The 16,339-nt window shown below is 49.5% G+C and overlaps 1 protein-coding gene across 7 annotated transcripts in view; it reads left to right on the top strand.

Moving 5' to 3' along the window:
• The window catches only part of KHDRBS3 (KH RNA binding domain containing, signal transduction associated 3), a 152,342-nt gene extending 142,891 nt beyond the window's left edge, over positions 1-9,451 (top strand). The window contains exons 8-12 of one of the 7 annotated variants that reach the window (XM_070382726.1): positions 439-588; positions 1,988-2,044; positions 4,261-4,370; positions 4,544-4,639; positions 9,181-9,439. In XM_070382726.1, coding sequence (XP_070238827.1) covers positions 439-588; positions 1,988-2,044; positions 4,261-4,356 — 303 coding nt within the window. In that variant the 3' untranslated portion in view covers positions 4,357-4,370; positions 4,544-4,639; positions 9,181-9,439. Of the gene's footprint in view, positions 1-438; positions 1,568-1,987; positions 4,640-9,180 lie in introns of all 7 variants that reach the window. The other 6 variants (XM_070382725.1, XM_070382732.1, XM_070382728.1 and 3 more) reach the window with 6 other exon arrangements.
• Positions 9,452-16,339: the final 6,888 nt, after the last annotated feature.

Below are 16,339 nucleotides of genomic sequence, written 5' to 3'. Positions count from 1 at the left end.
TTGCACTCCAGTTTTTTTCTCCTTTTGCCTTCACAGATTTTTATCTGTGTTTTCTTTGTCTTTGAAGAAGAAATCCCAAGTGACCCTTTTCCCATGCATAAATGTCTTCACATGTAGCAAGAGGCAGCTCAATTTGCTGCTGGAGTTTGTGAACTTTTATTAAATGAGTGACCAAAAGGAAGTTCTTGCAAACTTGGCTGTCATTTAAGATACAAGGATCATGTCTTCCCAGGCTGGTAGGTTTTGCTAGTGAGATGAACATCTTCCATTGTGTTTGTAATTGTTTAAAAGTTAATTCTCTCAGGTTTTTTAATACCTTGGGGATTTATATCTTCAGTATGACATCTACCATGGGTTCAGGGCTAAGTTAGATTCTGAGAAATGAAGCCATGGGCTCTCTGGTGTTGATCTAACTGTGCTTCATCTGACTGGCTTTAGGGCAAGAGGAGTGGACTAACTCGAGACACAAGGCCCCCTCGGCGAGGACCGCGAAGGGCGTCTACAGGGACCAGCCATACGGCAGATACTGACTGTGCTGTCTGCTGTTGTGACATAGCCAGTCTCCACCAGTCCTGTATACTGTTCAAAGTAATTTTTTTCTATGAACAATCCCTTTTTAAATAAATCAAAATGCTTAAAATCTGAATGGATGGAATTTAAAACTACTTTGTTGAAACATCAACCTGGGCAGAAAAAAAAAAAAAAGACATGTAAAATTTTGTTATTTCCAGTCTGTATATGAAAAATAGGTCATCAAAAGGAAAAAAAAAATAACTTTGATTAACTAGTGTTAAACAAAAAAGATAGGTTTACTAAATATGTTAATCCATCCTTTTAACATAAGCCTCACCTTTCATTTTAAAGGTTTCCATAGAAATTTAGTTATTTTATCTTTCAGCCATATGCTATTTTTTTTTTCTCTTGCCAACATGCGTAAAAAGGGAAGCCAGTTACAAGTGCAAATAATGTGGTATTCTTTTGTAACTCAAGTCTTGAAATGTTCTGTAGTGTTAAGCAAAGTCTCCTCTTGCTTGATACTAAATAAACTTTTGAAAGAAATTTTGTGTGTGTGAGCTAACAATTTCATGTCTCTCTTATTTAAAAAGGCCTTCATAAATAGTCGTAAACAGGGAAAAGATTCATTTAACAATGCTTGTCAAAAAAGGGTCACACTAAACATTGTACAATTTATTTAAAACATGGTTTAAAACTAAATGTACCATTATATACTCACCGTAGATTTAAATGCTGTTTAAAGAGTCCAAATGGTGTCCAGCTGCTTGAATGGCACGTTAAAACTACGCAAAACCTAATCTTGTTTAAAAACTGGTTTTAAAATAACTACTGATTTTCTGAAAAAGATGTGATCAGTTTTCATCTTGTTGAGCGTTTTTTCACTAGTGCAACTTTGGATTTTTTATGAGAATTTTGGTACCTTAATGAACACCTCGCTCCATGCTGGAAGCAATAAGCACAAAGCTTTTAAAGACTTTCTGACTTGACTAATTGAGGTCGCACTCGACAAGGCTGAGGATGTGTAACCCTTAAACGGTCTTCATTTTCAAAGGTAAATAAATCAAATAAGATTTTAATCTCACTTAATTTATCTTAATATAACTAATAAAACCAGGGAGGTTACAACTTAGCAAGTTTCATTATCCATTTTAGAAAGGGTTTAAGATCACCTAAATTCTCATTTTAAAAAGTTTAATTTGTTTTAGTAATCTAAAAAGCCTTAGTTTAGTCAGTTTAATTGGGGCCAATTATACCCTGTTAAACAAATGTAAAACCTCATAACTAGTTGTTTGTAATACATTATTTGGTTAGTAATTGAGGGCACTTCTTAAAACTGACAAATATTTAATAAAGTTTTTCTTTAATCATTTGGCCTAAGTTTTTTTAAAACTGTAGATTGTGTAAAATGTTTAATTTTTATTTCCTGAGGGACTTTCTTCTCTTTGAGTAAAAAGGTCTTTTCTTTTGTTAGGAATGTCAGCCACCTTGGAAAGTGAAAGGAAGGCGGCCGTCAGTCCAGCGGACACAGGTGAGTGTCCTTGTTCCGGTTCTTTGATGTGTTCGGAGGACGAAGACGGCCTCAGGCTCTTCCGCGCGCTTCCTGCTACCAACTAGTGACATAGCGCCAGTGGCAAATTACCTTCCGGAATGTAAGCCAGTCAGACCCAGTCAGGCCAGCACAGGCTGTGGAGCTAGGAGGCTCGGCCCCCCGCAGTGTGTAAGTAACTCCGTTACCTCCTCAGTAAAAATGTAACAGGCTAGTTGGTAGCAGGAAAAAATTTTTCAGTTTCAAGTGGAAAAAAAAGTTTCCCAAACCTATTGATAACTGTGATGATCCCCCACTTTTTCTTCAAAGGCTGTATATATTCTCTCTGTATATATTCATAATACGACACAGATGTGCTGGAAATTTTGGACAATAATTACCGTAGGCTTGTGAAAGTATGATTTTTGCATGTGTGTCCTTTTCTACTTTGAGTTTTGCAAAACAAAATTTCGCTTTTAAGAAGGTAAATATTGCCAAGTATTTTATAAAATTGTTTCATAAAATTCAAACAATAGGGATCGTGAAAGAAAGATATCATTTATCTGAGACCATTAATACGGTCTCACTTTTCAGTTACTCTTGTTTTTTCCTAAACTGTCAGGAATGCTGCATGGGCCCTGACATCCCAGAGAATCTGACTTGTAAGAGAGTGTGTGAGCCTGCCCGTCGCCGGGTGACGTGGTCTGGCTTCAGCTGTCAGCACAATGGGGACATTCCTCATCTCCTGCAGTTGTTCTGAGCATTAAGCAAGGCAGTGTTCAGAGTGTTTTGAAGGCTGGCAGGTGATACCATAATGTAGAGTTTCATTATTGAAGTCGAATACACATGTTTCATATACATGGGAAATAGGAGCGCTTTTTTTTCTCCTTAATCACCAAAATTAGCCAATTACTCTTAGGAAGAAAATAGTTCTCTTCACTCTCATAAATCAGAATAAATGTTTGGGGTTCTCTTTTGTTTGTGCCTCTTTTCTTGTACAGAAAGCCAATGTGAATAACACATTTTTTCAATTTATGATGTTATATTGAAATTTTTTCACTATTTTCTTTAGTAAGTTTTTGTTGTTGTTTTTAGGAATTGGCATCTTGAATAATAAGTGTAGGCTTCTTTAATCAGAAATTATGGACGGATTCCTGGAAGGTAAATTAGTAGATAGTTTTCAGAGCTCGTTCTGAGAAATTGTTCAGTTTTATGTTTATTTTCATTTTCTTAAAGAAACCATAGCTCCATTGGACTGTAAAAGGGGGTTTTGATGCAGAAGGGTCAGGAGCCACCAGGATGCTCTTGGATGGTTCTGCTTGGCTTTCGAGGGCTTCCCTTACTCAGCACATCCTCTACTGAGCCTCATTCCTCCCTGTCTCAACAGCCAAGACTTGTAGACAGCAGCCTGGTCCTGCCCTGTCCCTCCGTGCACACTTCATCCTTCCCAAGTCATCCCCGGGGCCTCCCGGCTCGCGGGTCATTTACTGAGTTCTCCCGCACACACACCTGAGGCACCAGGGGCGCTGCGGTCTGTGGGACGTGGACCTTACACTCAAGTATAGTATAGGTCAGCACGGATGGAGGTGGTGGCCTGACCCACCTGCACTTCCTGTCGCTGGGCCTTTGCGCCTGGAAGCCGTGCCTGCCCACCCTTCCATGATGTCTTCACCAGTTCAACCACAGTCCGCCGTGCTCTCTGAAATAGCATGCTTTTACACTTCCTCCTTTTAGTATTGATACCATGTGACTTAGATTGGTTAGAAGTTGCCAACCAACTTATAACCTGTGCTGAATCACTTTCATTGAATCCTCACAACAGTAAGAATGTGACTGTCATCTCCATTTTACCCAGGAAGAGGCTTACGCTTCAGGCGATAGATCCCTGTGTAGGCTCCCAGCCCGGAGGCAGCAGTCAGTTGCACAGCATCCACTATAATCTAGGGTCTCTGCTCCCAGCTGTGCTGTTAGGCTGTCCGCTCTCTGGGCTGGCACTTACTCCCCCTATACTGAAGGGTCCTTGAGGACAAGGGCTGGCTCCTATCTTACCTTGTATTCCTAAAGTAACCCCACAACATTGAGTGTTGGCAGACCCTGTGACTGATAACCCTCCCCCTGCCCCAGATTCCTTCCTGGAGAGATTCTTTGGCTGTATTTAGGTTCTGAACCTTCCTTTGTTCAAGATATTCCAAGTTGAATCAGTGTCGGTGTTTATGCAGACACATTGGCTGAGCGTCTGCTGTGCTGCAGACAGTGGAGACGCGGTGATGATGGATGCAGCTGCCTGCTGGGGAGACGGGCAAGGAAGGTGCTAGCAGGGCTGAGACAGGTATAGCGCATGGGGAGAGACATGGGCGCCAGGTGGGGCGGTGGAGGCGGAGGGTGCCAGCAGGGGTTTCAGGACCCAGTAGAAGATGACCACATAGGGAGGGTCTTCTTGGAAGCAGTCTCACCCAGCTCTGTCATCCACCGGCTTCGTGACTTAACCTCTCTGAACTTTAGTCTAAGCTGCAGTTTCCCCATCTGTAAAATGGACACAATAGTGATGCCCACCTCAGTTTGCTGTGAAGATCGGAAGCCTGCCTGCCACAAACCTAGGTATTTGCTCTTGTTTACTGCTTTATGCAAATATTTGGATTATAAGAAAGCACAGTTATCTAGGAAACTTTAGTTATATTGGATTATTAGAGAAACCAATAGATGATGTTGTCTATGTAGACAAGGGACACATAATGAAGGATCTTGCAGGTCCTGCTAAGAAGCACAAACATGACAGCCCATGTCGAAATGTAATCTCTTCACCCTAGAACCTGCCCTACTGCACACCCCAGGCAGACATGGCACCCTTTTCAGTCTCTGTTCCGGCAAGAACTTTGTACAGACCTCTTTGCACTGGTTATTGATCTGATAGCCAGATGGTGAGAGCCTTAAAAAAGAGGGGCCTAGTGTTTCCATCCTCTTGTTGCATCTCTTAGCACAGTGTGTGACAATTTAAGCATCCAGCAAGTCAGTGAATATGAAAGAGTGATATTGTCAGCGTGATCCGTGTGACTCCTGACAGGCAGTATTAGGAATGGTTGGGTGTAGTAGCAGAGACCCAAAACAGGAAGAAAGCAATCACTCACATAAATTGAATTACAATTCAGGCAGTCTAATTTAAAATTAGACAGTGACTCTGATGATTCGGAGAAAAAATTACAATGTAGTAAAAAGTCTAATAAGTTAAGCCACTTTCTAGGTTATATGTGATAAGTATAAATAGTAGTTTGTTATTCTGTATGCAAATCATATCTATTTATGCTAGGCCAGTTCAGTCATGTCCGACTCTGTGTGATCCCATGGGCTGTAGCCCTCCATGCTCCTCTGTCCATGGGATCCTCCAGGCAAGAGTACTGGAGTGGGGTGCCATGCCCTCCTCCAGGGGATCTTTCAGACACAGGGATCGAACCTGCATCTCTTATGTCTAATCTGAATCGGCAGGTGGGTTCTTTACCACTAGCACCACCTGAGAAGCCCATCTACTGTTTATAGTGATGTACTAGTTGTATTGATTGGTATTGACATTGTAGGAATAGAAAGGAAAATAAATCCATCATTATATTTAAAATAACAAAATCTTATGCTTGAGTCTGTTTCCATCTTTGAGAAAGATTGTAGGACATTTTAAAATCTGACTTGCATCCTCCCCTCATCCTACCTGATCGGGACTGATTCTGGAGGGGTTGTTACCCCACACACCTAGTTGTCTGGCTGTGACCGGCACCGCCTGCTGTCACTGTCCTGTCTCAGTGCGAGTCCTTCCAGGGCTCCCAGCGCGGGTGCGGCCTGCCTGCCTCTGCTCTCCCTCTGCTGCAGCCTCGCGGGCACGTACCTTCAGCGTGCTGTGCGACCTGCGCCGTTCTCTGCCCCAGATCACTTGTCGCCACCCTTCTCCCCAGCACTTGCTACAGCCAGCCCGCACCGGTCTGTCCAGTTTTGGAGTAAGACTGACACACCTCCTCACTCTGGAAGTCTTCACAGTGTCTCCACGTGTGCCCTGGGAGCAGAATCCCCCCGGAGGGCCCTGAGGGCTCTTAACGTGCAGCACGGGGTCCCTTCCTCTCAAGCCCCCGCCCCCTTCTGGGTGTGAACGCCCTCAGCGCAGGCACCATGTCTCCATGCAGCTGTCATTTACCTGGTGAGTGAAATGAACCAGGTGGCATCGTGTCTCTGAGTGCAGGACTGTGCCTTAGGACTTTATCTGCCTCATCGGGTCAAGTTAGAGTCATTCTTCCATTGGAAAAGAATTTACAGGTTGCTAAATGTAGTCATTCACATACACACGTATGTAAAAGCTCATCTGACCTCCATGGCAAGATCCATGCCCTTCCTCACCTGCCCATGTCCACTCCCTAACACAGTTCTAGCGCCTAATAGGCTCTCAACCGAGGGGCTGGAATAAGTGAGCAGACGCCTCGTGAAGGCAGGGCTGATCTCCGCTCACTGGGTTTTTTTGTATTTGTCTTTCTCACCGACAGCACCACTTCAGGTTCTGTGCACATGGAACCACGTCTCATTTGACTTTGCATCCAGACCCCAGCGTGCTCCCTGGCATTACAGTGCTCACGGAGGAGCCGATGACTGACTGAGTCAGTGAGCAAATGGCTCTGTGATTTTAAAATACTAACCCTGAGCACCTCTCACTGTTAGTTTGTCAGTGGAAATGAGATCATTAACTTCTGTAACCACTGGCTTTTTCCCTAGGAAAGGTGAAGTTAGAAAACAAAACTATGCCCTTTATTTAGTAGGCGATAGACATACCTGGTACAAAATCTAAAACTTTGGGGAAAGTGTACAATGGAAAGTTGGTCTTAATTCCCACCCCTGCCCTGAAATACCCAGAAGCAGCTCTTGGTCTTGGTTTTTTGTGTGTTTTTCAGAGATAGAAAAACATATGCTTTGGTTCTGCACAGATTATTACTGTTTTTACATACAGAACAGTACACTGTTGTCTGCCTCCCTTGTTTCACTTTAGAGTATATCTGTGAGTTCATTTTCTATCATTTTCAATTATAAAGGTATGCTTTTCTTTTTATTGGCTGAATAATATTTATATGAATGCATCATAATTGAAACAACTGTTGACAGACATTTTGCCTCCAGTGTTCTGCACTCATTAGAGACAGCACTAGACAGTGCAGCCTTTCATCTCTGTCCTTGTGCACGTTCGTACACATCTGTAGAATAAGTTTCTAAAATAGATTTATTGAGTCATTACATTTTCCTATAGTTATTACTGTATTGCTCCCCGTAGAGGTAATCATGTATCTTAATACGCTTTTCTGAAGGAAATTTGAACCCCCAGTGTTCTTCTGTCCATCACAGTATACAGCTGTTAGCACCTACACACAGCAGACTCCTCTCGGCAAAGTGGGCTCACAGTTGTTCCCACGTGCATGTGGTGGGGCCGGACCCCGTGGGAATGAGCGAGGCCAGCTCTGGGCGCTCGGCTGTGTCTTGCAGTGATCGCTGAGGATCCACGGTAAAGAGGGTGACGGATCGCGCTCCCTCGGGCTCCTGCAGGTCTCCTCTCGCTCCTGGGACCTCCTTTCATGAGCCGATGGAGTCTGAGGCCAGCCCGCCCCGGGCCCTGCGCTCAGCCCTGGATGCACCAGGGGAAGGGGCCGCCTCTGCTCCCGCGGGGCCCACGGCCTCTCTGCAGAAACCGGCCCCCAGCTGGCCCCTCTGTCCACCCTGCCTTTGCCCAGCTCCCCGCTTCCTCTCCTCTTCGCTGGCTGTCCAGAGCCTGCCAGTTCCTCAAGAGCTTCTCTCCCTCCTGCCCCCCGAAAACCCTTTTTCCTCTGCACTCTGGGAGCACTGGCTGACAGCACCCAAGGGGCGAACCCCTGATTCTGATCTACTGATTGATGTGTGGGTGGTCCTGCAACCCCTGAGAGTCCTCGAGGGTCAGGAGCAAGTCTGTCATGTACAAGGAGAGCACAGTCATCCAGCCATTGAGGAAATGTGCATTGATTAAACAGTACCCTAATTAACACTCGGGCTTCCCTGGTGGCACAGTGGTGAATTCGTCTGCCAATGCAGGAGACATGGGTTCAATCCCTGGGTCAAGAAGATCTCCTGGAATAGGAAATGGCAACCCACTCCAGTATTCTAGCCTGGGAAATCCCATGGACAGAGGAGCCTGGCAGGCTACAGTCCAGGGGGTCGCAAAGAGTTGGACATGACTGAGCACACATGCATATTAGCTGTTTCCCTTTTTAAAGTAAACAGCCTGGTTCGTCCCACAGAACACCGGTGCTGTGTGCGGTCCTGGCAGGCGAGGTGAAGGCCAAGGGGGTGCAGAGACCTAGGTCACGTGCAATGGTCAAGGAAGGACAAGGAGGGAAAGGCTCCACAGAGGAGGAGATGAGAAACCCAAAGAGGGTTTGAAAGATAAGTTGAAATCTTGAAGCAGATGGAAGAGGAGGATGTGTCAGAGGTGACAGGCAGGTCTGCGAGGCAGGGAGGGGCCTCACGGGTCTGGGGCAAGTACGCAGTTGCTGGAATGTGAGGTGTGGCACCCATGGGCGGGGACAGGAGGGTGGGCAGCCAGGTCACAGGGAACCCAGAGACCCCGGGACGGGCGTCTGTGACCGGAGCTGTGGAGTAAGCGAGGCGATGGCCACGTCTCCACTGTGATTGGATTCGGCTCTCTTCCCTTCTGATTGCCGCTTGGGTTTTGAAACAACAATTTTGTTGTAGTTAACACATCAAAATGTATTATTTGGTGTTAATAAAATACATCTGAAAGCCAAGTTTCAGGTGACAAGTGTGTATCCATAGGAAGTCACCTCATATTTTAATATTGAAAGTTCCATGTGGAAAAAAGCATGGCCATTCTGAAAGCAGACCCATAAATGTCATAATGGATGGCATTTTGATGATCATCATACTATTTAAATCATTCATCTGCCTACAGAACACAAAGATTTTATGTCCTTAATTTCTGTAATTCTATTTTGCCTTGTTTTCCGTAAGTATTCTCATTTCTATTAAATTTCAGCTCGCCTGCTTCCTCTGCCTAAATCCTGTGTTGCCACCAGAGTATAAATATTTGTTTCTTGATGTATACAAATATTTTTCATTTTCCTCTCTTTCAGGAACTTTCCTTCCAATTATGGACTGCTTAAGAATAGTCAACTCACCAACGTGCCTAGTCAGTAAATGAATTCACTTGAGAACTTGAAAATCATCTTTTTTTTGCAGTTTTGTGTTTCATGAAATGTTTTATAAAATGGTATGCTTTCTGATTTGAAAAGTCTGTTAAAAAAAAAAGGGAAAGAAAATCAATCTTTGTCCCCTAACAGAAAACAAATGATTTGTGTATTACTTAATAAAGGCTGCCCATTTCAATCGCTTCTACTTTAATATAAACCTAGAAAAACAAAGGCTTGTTATTTCAGCCCAGCTCTGAACTCTGCACACTTGAGAACCATATGTGGCTGCACCTCACTACAGGAAGTCAAGACTCAGCACAAATTCCAGATTTGAAAATGATTTCTCCATCTCAGTTTTGGACCAATAAATACAAATATGTTATGCCAAAAGCATTCCGCCACATGAAAGGTTACTTATAAAAAGGCTTCTGCAGAAAGCAGGGTGGCGCTGCCAGGATGGAAACCCAGCTTTCATGCCTCCGTAATCTGTCATGAAACAGAAAGGTCGCCATCCCCATGGACAGTAGCAGTCAGCTCCTGCTCTTTTCATCATTGGCTAGTGCTTTGTGATTTTAATTCAGTAACTCCCCCCACCCCTCAACCCCAGGAGGAGGTGTTTCATTCTTTCTGTTAGAAGCTCACACAACAGGCTTCCTAGTCTTGAAACTTCGAAAACGATCCTGCGCATTGTGAAATTGTCACTGTCTTACTTCAAAGTCACCTTTCCTCAAGGCATTCACTGTTTACAGGGGTGTGGTGTGGGGAGCATTGTGGTGGGAGCACAGAACAGCTTCTGATAGGTTCGTTTTTCCTTGCGCTCTTCTGCTCCTGAAGTTCACATTTCTGTGTCTGTCACATATGCCCTTCATCTCAGAAGGGCAAAGAATAATACCCACATCCCAGGGCGCTGGGTGCCCCTCAGAGCAGAGCCTCCGAGCACCCGTCTGTGCGGAATTAATTCTAAACAAGGAGGAACATTAGGACCTGAGCTGGATTGTCCTGTGTTCCCACACTTTGACTCCCTTTTGGCCTGCAGCCTCTTCTACCAAGTCAGTGACACAGTCACAAAGCTGCGAGTGGAATCCCAGGCACTGGAACTTTGCGACTCACCTCCTGTCCCCTTCTCCCGATCCCCCTCTTGCTGCCTTAACCGTGGCCTCCTCTCCGCTGCCTGGGCACTGAATTCCCAGCAAACACATTGGCGGAGAATCTCCTACTTGCTGGGCATTACCCTGTGTGTGAGAGCACAGGTCAGACCAGGGGCCTCATACCTTTCACATCCTAGTGGGAGGAGCCAGACCATCAGCAGCAAACTGGAGGACGCCAGGAGGGTCAGAGCAGGGGCGGCAGCGCAGTGACGGGAGGGGGTCAGACCTGGCTGGGCCGTGGGGGAGTATGTGGACGCCTCTGTCGGGACCTAGAAGAGTCAGCGATGCGCTGCACTGAGGCCCTCGCAGGGGCCACAGGCACCCCACAGAGGCAGTGTCCATGTAGGGGGACGGACGAGGGGCCGGGGCCGGGCCTGGAGGGCTGCCCGGAGCTGTTCTTCAGGGGAGGAGAGGGATGTGATCCCTGTATTTCAGCAGGATAACTGGCAACTGCGTTGAGGCAGTCGTGGGGCCACGTGGGGTCCCATTAGCAAGCCTGCAGTGGAGATCAGAGGGAGGCCTGCACGCAGGTCCTGAGGACTGTCCACATGTGAGACACACTCAGGAAGCGGGGCCATTGGCTGGATGTGAAATGGGTGCGGACCCCGGCCTCATCCATTGCCCTGGAGTCACAGCCTTCTCGGGCCCTGCAGGACCTGCTTGCCCCAAAATGACCGTTCCCCAGCTCAGCCCCTAGGCCAGACCCCCTACATTCACAGGCTCTCGGAATGTAGCTCCTCCTCGAGGGGGAGGACGTGTGAGAGGGCGGGGTCAGCAGGGAACAACTGGACTAAAGTCTTTAGATTTGAAACTCAGCTTTTCTCCAGCTAAGCTGGTTTTGGTCCATCTCAGCTAGGGTGCCTCCTTGACGCATCTGTCTTCTTGGCAGCTTCCAAGCGTGGCAGACTGAGAGCCATTCTACTGTTTGATTTTTAAAGGCTCTGAGTGACTTCCTGTGGTTTTAAAAATAACCACTGATGGCTTTTTCAGTGCATACTTAACTGTATTCAACCCTTAGAGCTGGCTTTTTGAAGGGATGCCTTCGTGGAGTTGTCAACAACACGGCCACCACACCGGAGGAGTTCTGCTTTCTGATTTCAGACGGTCCTGGCTTCTGTAGGACAAAAATCTTCTGCACAGTGACCCAGCCCTGATGCTTTTGTGTTGCCTGATGGAAAACTCTGGCAAAAAGATGCTTCTGTGCAGAAGCTAAGAGCTCTGTCTGCATCTGTGTTCCTGCTCTGGGGTGACTTTTAGAGCCCCTCCCCAGGCTGCCCACCTAACTGCCTTTAGACACACCTTCCTGGGCAGCCTGTCCCAGATGGCTGGTTGTCCTTGCTCTGCCCTCCCCAGAGGCTCTTCCTCCAGGTGGTCCCTCATTTGGGTTCCGGGAGGTGACCCAGCACAGGGCAGCCTCTGGCAGCACAGAGCACCCCCGGCAGCTGATGCCTGGGTGCTCCAGTCATCTACTACGGTGTAACCGACTGTCCCAGGACTTAGCAGCTTAAGAGGCACATGCCGCGTGTATCCTGAGAGGGCCTGGTGCTCTTTCTGGCTCAGAATCTCTCACGAGGGTGCAAGCCATCAACAGGGGCTGTGGTCCCTTGAGGCCGTGGAACACGCGCACCGACTCACTCATGGGCCCTGTCCCCGGGCCCCTCCACTGGCTGCCCGGGGTCCTCACATCAGAGCAGCCAGCCTCCCCCGGAGCCAGCGCCCCAGGAGGGAGAGTCTCCGAGCGAGGCGGCCACAGATGCTGCCCTGCATTCAGAAGTCACACAGCCACTTCCTCCTGCCAGTGGTCTGCCCCAGCAGCCCCAGGACAGCGTGGGGGTGACTGCTTAGGGTGGGGAGCTCCAGGAGGCCGGGCCCCGGGCCACCTGGCAGCTGACCCACCGGGCAAGCTCCCCGACACCTCTGTGCCTCAGTGTCCCGCCCCCCCCCCACAGAACAGGGATGCTGGCTCCCTCAAGGGAATCGTCAGGAGGAGGTCGGACCGTGCCACGCTCCCCCGTGTTACCGTGAATTCCACGGACGTGCAGAAGCACGTCCCATGGAGACTGTGCACACCACCCCTCCCATTCCGCCACTTGAAGACCCTCAGCTTTCGTCTCCATGGCAGTGAGCTCCTGAGGGCAGGATGGGGACTTGCCCCCTCCCCAGCATGCCCACACTCACCCCAGCAGGCGCCCTCTGCAGCCCCCTGGGTGGGAGTTCCAGGCTCCCCTTAACCCTTGTGGCCCGAGGCAGGCTCGGCCTCTGCTGTCCACTGCCCCTCCACCTCCCTGCTGCCGGCTCCACCCAGGGGCCCTGGCCTCCACCCCTCCCCCCCCCCACCCCAAAGATGCAGGCTGCTGGCTGAGCCGGCCTCAACCCGTCTAACCAGATGGGAGCAAGAGGCTGCCCCACCCAGCGACTCTTAACCCATTGGTCCCAGCAGCGGACCACTGGCTTCAAGACAGAAGCGCCTGGCTCCGCGGGTGTCACGTTAACCCCTGACATCCTGTCACCCCTAAGCCCTGGCTGCTGCTTACAAGCCAGGCCCACACTTCCCAGTTCTTCTCACCCCCCATCAGCTGGGCGATGTGAAAGAGCTCTGACCCTCGGTTCCTTCAGCGCTGAGATCCCCATCTCCATTGGGGATGGAGATGGAGGTGGAGATTCTCCATCTCCACCACCCCCGTGGGGTCCTGACCGGTGGGGCCATGGGCTGACAGAGCCCCTGCATTGCAGAGGGGGCAGGAGCTGGGTGGGGGCAGGAGCTGGGAGGGGACACACCCACCCGCAGGTGGGCTGGGAGATCACACATGGTTTCTAAACACCAGCACGCCCTCAGATCGCTAGTCTAGCCTCATGTGGTGTTCCCGCCTAACGACGCAGGACCAAATCCCTAGACAAAGTGCTACGCTGTGCTCATCCCCCTCCCAAGGCCAGACCCCTGGGGAGGCTGCCGGCAGCTGTCTTGGGGAAATCAAGGTCAACATCCAAAGTGAATTATAACAAAACTGTGCAGACAGAGGGGATTGGATCTGCTTCCCTTTGTGGGTGGGAAATGATTTCCCAAGATGTCAAAAGCTGGTGCAGAGGCAAGATCCTAAACCTTCCAAAGAGGGATGTGAAGGGCAAGTGCACCTGGGCAGCTGAGTCCAGGACCACCTTGGGCTCCTGTGGCGGTGGCTGTCTACAGCTATAGGGGAAGCCAAGTCCGAGAAAGTCCCAGGAGCGTGGGCCCTGCGTGGGCCTCGCCACCTGGATTCTCTGGATTGAGGGGGATTCAAGATCCATAAGGGAAACCACACACGGTGTTCCTAACGACAACACATGGCTTATCACTCGTGCTAAGACTGCAGACTTAATCGAGGCGAGCTGCTCCTCCTCTGTATTATCATTACTGTTGCTCAGTTGTGTCCGACTCTTGGCGACCCCATGGACTGCAACGCCAGGCTCCCCTGACCTTCACCATCTCCCTGAGTTTGCTCAAACTTATATCCATTGAGTCAGTGATGCCATCCAACCACCTCATCCTCTGTCACCCTCTTCTTCTCCTGCCCTTAATCTTGCCCAGCATCAGGGTCTTTTTTAATGGGCAGGCTCTTTGCATCAGGTGACCAAAGCATTGGAGCTTCAGCTTCAGCATCCATCCTTCCAGTGAATATTCAGGGTTGATTTCCTTTAGGGTGGACTGGTTTGATCCTGCTGTCCAAGGGACTCTCAAGAGCCTTCCCCATCATCACAGTTCAAAAGCATACCTCACTTAACTTCATCTTAAACCAAACAGTGCAGCCATATCATAGAATATTTACTTCCCTAGATATTTTTTCCCACACATCTACTATATGAAATAATTCAAGTCATGCTACAGATACCTTAGAAAAACTTTCACATTAAATATCAAGCACTGTGCGTATTTTCTCTGCTTCTGCCTTGCCAACAAAATGCTTCCTTTGTCCCAGATGCTGTTTCAGCTTATTGTCATCTGTTACGAAATAACTGCACACAATTACTAGATTTCTGACTGCATGATAAGCAGAGGACCTACAGCCCCAGCCTGCCTTCTGTGTGCCCCGGGTCTGCAGGGGCGTGGAGCCAGGGCACTAGTTTGCTCCAGTTCACACGCTATTATTACCTCCCATCTGGCCCGATGCAGGCCTTTGCTGTTTGCATCCAATGGCCATGGCTCCAACAATAAGATTTTGTCCCATACCCCTCCACTGTGTGGTACGAGGGAATCAGGTTAGCTGGAAAAAACAGTCCTCTCGCTGTGTTACAATAGGAAAGTTAGTTGCATTCTTCAGCAAAGCATACTCCTTAAGCCTGTCTCCGGAGTCACTGTGAGCTCAACAGGGCCAGATGATCTAAGGGAGCAGTGCCTCATCCAGGTTCCTGGTGGGTCAGGGAGAGGGGACCCCCAAGCAGATGGACCCCAGCCCAGGAGACTGTCAGTGACGTCATCCACCTCCCGTCAGCTAGAGCAGCCCCTGCAGGTGAGAAAGGAGGGGCCCTGCCATGCTGGCCACAAGTGACAGGAGAAATGCCCCCACCTGTGTAGTTCCGTAGTGCTCAGTCATGTCTGACTGTAGCCCGCCAGGCTCCTGTGTCCATGGCTGTGTGGGTTGCCATTCCCTCCCCCAGGGGATCTTCCTGACCCAGGGATCAAACCCACATCTCCTGGATTGGCAGGTGGATTCTTCACCACTGAGCCACCTGGGAAGCCCCCACCTGAGCTGGAGCCTCCCCATGTCCAGCCAGTCTGACACTCGGGGGCTTCTCTCAACCAGGCACGTTCACCCTTCCCTACCTGGCTGTGCTGCCCACCGCCTCCGGGGAGGCAGGAGCTGGGGGTCTCAGGCCCCTCTTTGCCCTTGCTGATGCCCAAAGCTCCTGTCTCCTTTCCTTCTCAACAGGCACCAGAGACCACCCCCTTCTGTCCTGCAGAGCTGGCCTCTTTATCCACTGTGGAAGGGCTCCACGGGGCCCAGGCAGGCGCTGTCGGTACACTAGGGGGTGGGGATAAGGTGGGGGTGGTCTAGGGGCCCGGGCGGGGGTGGTAATCCCAAGGAAAGAGGCACATCAGGGTCCCCATCTCAGCCTCCCAGGCAGGCTTCCCAGGATGGGGAGGGCAGACAGGGGCCGACTCTTCCCGGGTCTCCTTTGATGCCAGTGTACGTGGTATGCGTGGTGTGATGGACAAACCGCCGGAGATGGACCTGCCACCCAGCTAGCCCTCAGCTCCACCACCCACTGGGCCTCGAAGCCTTGGGTCCCTCCGGGGACAAATGGGCCAGAGCACTGGCCTCTCGAGGGTTGTCGAAAGAATCCAAGGGAAAGCAGGTCCCGTGGGAGCAGGCTCCATGGCTGAGCCAGGACGGTGGGGCAGGGAGGGGCTGGAGGAGCCCAGATGGGAGAGGAGGACCTCGCCAAGCGCCTGCGGCTCCGGGGGATCACAGGAGAGTGCAGGCACTTGGCGGCGGTGCCGTAATGACTTTCTATTTTTAGGCGGCAGCACGGTGCTGCTTGTGACCTGCTTTGTAAATAGATGCTTCACAGAAGAGATGGGCCGTGCTGGGGGGAGGCTGACGGGCACCGGGAGGGGTGGTGGGGCCCAGCCTCCCCCTGCCTCCAAGATGAAAACTCGACCTTGAGGGAAAAGCTTCGAGAAAAGCAGTGAGCGGGGAGAGGACTGAGTGGTTCCCTGGACCTCACCCCTTTCTCTGATGAGGCCCCTTTGAGGGCATTCAGAGTAAATTGGTTTGCTCAGTTTTATCAGAATTCTACTAAATGCAGCCAAAAAGGTAGGAAAGAGGGGTCAGCAGGTCACAGTCAGCCCAAAATGATGAAAAGAGGGTCAGACCAAGACTCAAGGAGGATGGACTTCATCTCGTGGCCACTTTCTGGGCTGAGGGCTGCCCTGGGCCCCTGGGACAGTGGCATGTAGGGTCCCCCAGGACCTCCAT

The sequence above is a fragment of the Bos mutus genome, chromosome 14 (assembly GCF_027580195.1).
Source record: "Bos mutus isolate GX-2022 chromosome 14, NWIPB_WYAK_1.1, whole genome shotgun sequence".
Classification (NCBI taxonomy): domain Eukaryota; kingdom Metazoa; phylum Chordata; class Mammalia; order Artiodactyla; family Bovidae; genus Bos; species Bos mutus.
Note: the sequence above shows the minus strand (reverse complement) of the source record. Positions and strands in the feature narration are given on the sequence as shown.